Source organism: Zootoca vivipara, chromosome 6 (assembly GCF_963506605.1).
Source record: "Zootoca vivipara chromosome 6, rZooViv1.1, whole genome shotgun sequence".
Taxonomy (NCBI): Eukaryota; Metazoa; Chordata; class Lepidosauria; order Squamata; family Lacertidae; genus Zootoca; species Zootoca vivipara.
The window spans coordinates 21,573,842-21,578,348 of NC_083281.1; the positions used below are offsets into that span (position 1 = coordinate 21,573,842).

A 4,507-nucleotide genomic window follows, 5' to 3' on the forward strand; every position below is an offset into this window, starting at 1 on the left:
TGGAAGGAAACAGTGGTGTGGAAGGTGGCATGGAGGTGGGGGTGGCTGCTTTCAGGAGGCTCATGCCAACGGCCCAGAAGCTCCTGTGGGGTTCAGTGTGAGGTGGGGTGATGCCTCGTTGTCCCCAGGCATCGGACTCTTTCCAGGCGGAGGGATACTGTTCCTCTTCTACACGCACGACCCCTTCACTCCCCCCTGTCCCCTCGCAACGAGCCCCAGGGGCGGGTCGCTCCGCGGAGCAATCCCTGCCCTTGCCCGCCTGGGGGAAAAAGTCCCGGACCCTCCGAGAGGACGGATTCCAAGATGGCGGCGCGGCCGGGTTGTTGCGAGCGGCCTTGACGGAGCCGGTGTGAAGCGACCGCCTCGGAGGCCCTAAGAAGCGGCATCGGTCCCTTCCCCACGCTCGAAGCGAGACGGAGAAAGCGCCGGTGGTGGGGCCGGCGAGCGGGCCGCAGTTACGGGTAAGTAGCGTGAAGAGCGGCGCATCTCACGTAACTTGCATCCGTCTGCGAATAGGAACGCAGGGGCGTACGGTGCGGAAAGAGCGTAGCAGGCGTCTGTGAATAGCTCGCTGGGATGGGGGGAGAGCGAGGAGCTACGCGAACAGCGCGGCGGGGAGATCAGGGCGCCCGGCAGGGGTCGCTGCGCGCGCAGCTTCATAATTCGAAAAGGTGCAAATGGGCGAGGGCGGGGGCAGTGAGGCTCTTTACGCAAGCGGAGTAGAACGCTTTCGAGAATACAGTAGTAGTAAGGAGACACATGCGCGCCGGTGGGAGGCTCAATGTTTCGCTGAGGTTTTCATTGTGTTCTTGGGGAAAACAGCCTTAAACAAACAATGCGTAAAATGGCCATTTTAAACTAATAACCAAGAATTTCCATGCATTCTAAACATCAGGATAGTCTTTTTTTTACATTCCTTTCCCAGTCGATATCCCTCTCAAGTGAGGGAAAATAAACAATTCCATTCATTAAAGGGTACTAGCATTCGATGCACAAAGAGGTGATCTGGTGGCATAAGCAGGGATCACATTTTATTTGGCAATCACTTCCTGTCTGTGCCTGCTGGATTTTAGCTATAGTGGTGCTTCAGCTGTCAAGTTCACAAAATATTACCATTTTGATGTAAATGTTTGGGGGGGGGGATGCAGTTAGCTAAGAGAGGTTGTGCCAAATCGGATCCTACAGGTACAGTACCCAGCTTTATAGATGTTATTGTTACTTAACTTGAAATTATTTCTTCTGTTTAAGTAATTTATTACCTTGCCTGCCCTATGTAAACAATCCTTACGTAGCCACAAGCAGCAAAAAAAAGTGTGTGAAAGTAAATAAGTGGGCTAGTAGCATCATTTGCAGGCTACTCACTTTTGTAGGTTTATTTTAAAAGTTGGCTAAAGCAGCTCTTGTGGCAGCTTACAAGGCTAGTTAAATACAACGGGCCAATTTGTTTGTGACGTTAAACCAGGCATCCCCAAACTTCGGCCCTCCAGATGTTTTGGACTACAATTCCCATCTTCTCCGACCACTGGGAGTTGTAGGCCAAAACATCTGGAGGGCTGCAGTTTGGGGATGCCTGCGTTAAACTATATGCTTCCATCATTGTTACTACTATTATTACATTTATTACCTGCCCATCACCAGCAGGTCCCAGGACAGCTTGCAGTGATTTAAAATTACAAACAGTTAAAACAGATCGCAGTACAGTAGTAGTATGCTGTCCACTTGGGAGACTGGAAATAAAAGATGGGAGACTTTTTTGTCTGTGTTTGGTTTCAAATAAACCAGAGTTCCGTGTTGTGAATTTAAACTGGTTTGTTCAAACAAACTAGGATCAGGTAATGGTTTGTAATCCTGTTTGTTAACAGACCATGTTTTAAAGTAACCAAAGTTTTCCAAGTTTGGGAATATTTAGAAATTCTGGGTGGGTTACTCTCAATTTTCTCCTCCTGGCCATCTCTGGCTAACCATCAAGGTTATTGTAGTTTATTAGAAGCTCCAGTAAACAGGATGAACTTGCAGTACAATCCTTTGTATGTTTACACAAAATTAAGTCCCACTGTGTTTGATGCAACTTGTGGAAGTGGCTAACCTCTAGGTCAGGCATCCCCAAACTGCGGCCCTCCAGATGTTTTGGCCTACAACTCCCATGATCCCTAGCTAACAAGACCAGTGGTCGGGGAAGATGGGAATTGTAGTCCAAAACATCTGGAGGGCCGAAGTTTGGGGATGCCTGCTCTAGGTGTTGTAGGAACCCAACTCTCATCAGCCAGCAGGGCCAATGCCAGGGATGATGGGAGATTCGGTCCTGCATCATCTGGAGGGCCACAGGTTAACCACCACCTTAGCCTAGTAAAAATAGTAAAAACTATTCCAGGCAAGAATTCTGGAAAAGGAATTCCACAAACCAGATGCCATGAAAGAACACTGCCTGCCCCCCAGCCATCTGCTTAATCTCAGGGGTGGGGGGAGTTCAGGAGAAGGAACTACAATGAAGATTGTAGCTGGTGAACAGCCTTATACAGTATAGGAAAAGGTTAATAGAGCTCTAAGTTAAAACTAACTCTGAATTGCGCCTGGAAACATTTAAAGCACCAAAGAAATATGATCTCATGGTGAACCCTAGTTAACTGCCTTGCTGTTGTGTTCTTGACCATTTTATAACAAAAGAAAGAGAGTTGTAAACTTTTTTACAATGCAGTAAAGTATTTGTTAAATCTGTAAAATCTCTTTGGGCACATGAATGAAGACATGAAATTTCACCATTGGTATTAGAGTATCTTATAACTACTTCAATACTTGATGAGATTGTACAGCTGCTTGATGCAGTTGTAATGACATTATTTTCAACATGGAAATAGCACCTTTGTGAGTTTTCTTATGGGCAAGTCTTTTTATTCCCCTCCACCCAATCAAACTGAAACTTCTCTTCACCCTAGTTGCTCCTAGTCTGAAACAAGGATCAGGTGCCTCCAAGTTCACATACATGGATATCCAGGTGTCTGGATTCCCTTTTAGTGTGTTGCATATAACTCAGTTGTCCCCTCCTCCCATGTCTTGTTCTCCCTTCCCAGGCACATCAAAAATGGCCCCAGCCTGCGAACGACTGCAGTTTCGATTTCCTGGCTATGGCGATGGGGTGCTGCACCGCATGGACCAGCTGAGGCAGCAGAGGCGCTTCTGTGATGTGACAGTGCAGGTGAACGATCTGCGGGTTCCCGGGCACCGCGTGGTCTTTGCCGCTTGCTCCCCTTTCTTGCGCGACCAATTCCTGCTCAATGACTCACAGGAGGTGTCCGTCTCACTCTTCCAGAGTCCGGAGATTGGGCGCCAGCTTCTTCTCTCTTGCTACACAGGATGCCTCGAGGTGCCCATCAAGGAACTGGTCAACTACCTGACAGCTGCTTCCTTCTTGCAGATGGGCCACGTGGTGGAGCGCTGTGCTCAGGCGGTCTCCCACTACTTAGTCCCCAAGGCAGACACCCTGCTGCGGGAGGAGCAGGCGGAGGGGAGCTATCCCCAGCAGGATGGGGAAGAAGAAGTGGAGGAGAAGCAACCTCCTTCACCCACGGGGGAGACAGATTCCGAGGATGTCAAAGTGGAGGTGCCCGAGTTCACCCCACGTGACTCCCACGGCCCTTCTTCTCCTGCAATTTCCCTCTCCCTTATCAACTCCGCTGTGGAGATCACGCGCAGCTACTTGCAGGGTTGCTATGACGACGAAGCAAGCAGCGAAGGACTTACTTTCCCTCCAGCAGCTCCTGCCCCTGCGCCTCAGTGGAGGAACTACCCGCTGCATCGTCACCGGCATGGCACGGCCATGGCATACAGGGACTGGCGGGCAGGTGGCGGGGTGGCATCGTGGAAGGTGCCGGGGCTGGAGCGCCCATACCGTTGCCCCCGCTGCAACAGTGTGTTTCAGCAGCTGGGGAACTTTGTGAGCCACGTGCAGGAGCACAAGCTCTTCCTGTGCCTCCGCTGCGGCAAAGTCTTCTCGCAGAAGAGCAACCTGACGCGCCACATCCGCGTGCACACCGGCTTCAAGCCTTTCCAGTGCCCCATCTGCCGCAAGTGCTTCACCCAGAACGCCACTCTGCAGGACCACCTCAACCTCCACAGCGGCATCAAGCCGCACAAGTGCAACTACTGCGAAATGCACTTCACCCACAAACCGGGCCTGCGACGCCACCTCAAGGAGATGCACGGCAAGAGCACCATCCAGAACAGCCACGAAGAGATTGAAGAGGTCACCATTGACTTTGATTGATGCAAGAGTAGGGCGGGAGGGGCGGCTGCAAACTAAGCGGTAGAGTCTTCCATGAGGCCAGGCAGAGTCTTCGGTCAGTCCAAAATTCCTTTTAGCAAGAGATGGGCTGCGTGAACTGGGTAAGGGGCAAATTGCAGACAGAAGCAGTCGACGCAGGGGTGCCACAGGCCACAGTTGTGGCTTTTCAAGTAGTAAGGGAAGTGCTGTGGCTATAAAGTTTTTACTGTAGAAGAGCACAGAGGACAA

The 4,507-nt window shown here is 50.6% G+C and overlaps 1 protein-coding gene across 3 annotated transcripts; it reads left to right on the top strand.

The window, feature by feature from the left end:
* Positions 1 to 4,507, top strand: LOC118086093 (zinc finger and BTB domain-containing protein 26-like). 3 transcript variants are annotated; one of them, XM_060275599.1, is made up of 3 exons: positions 492 to 2,092; positions 2,237 to 3,193; positions 3,308 to 4,507. In XM_060275599.1, exons 2-3 carry the CDS (start codon positions 2,981 to 2,983, stop codon positions 4,259 to 4,261), a joined length of 1,167 nt encoding a protein of 388 aa, XP_060131582.1. In that variant the 5' UTR covers positions 492 to 2,092; positions 2,237 to 2,980; the 3' UTR covers positions 4,262 to 4,507. The 3 variants fall into 3 exon arrangements, with proteins under 3 accessions (XP_034973246.2, XP_060131582.1, XP_060131581.1); XM_035117355.2 differs by lacking the exon at positions 492 to 2,092 and adding an exon at positions 1 to 461 and having other exon boundaries at positions 3,069 to 4,507; XM_060275598.1 differs by having other exon boundaries at positions 2,237 to 4,507.

What these genes read in the sequence shown, in the direction of transcription:
- LOC118086093 (XM_060275598.1), top strand. Translation starts at nt 2,981, where the DNA reads ATGGATATCCAGGTGTCTGGATTCCCTTTTAGTGTGTTGCATATAACT.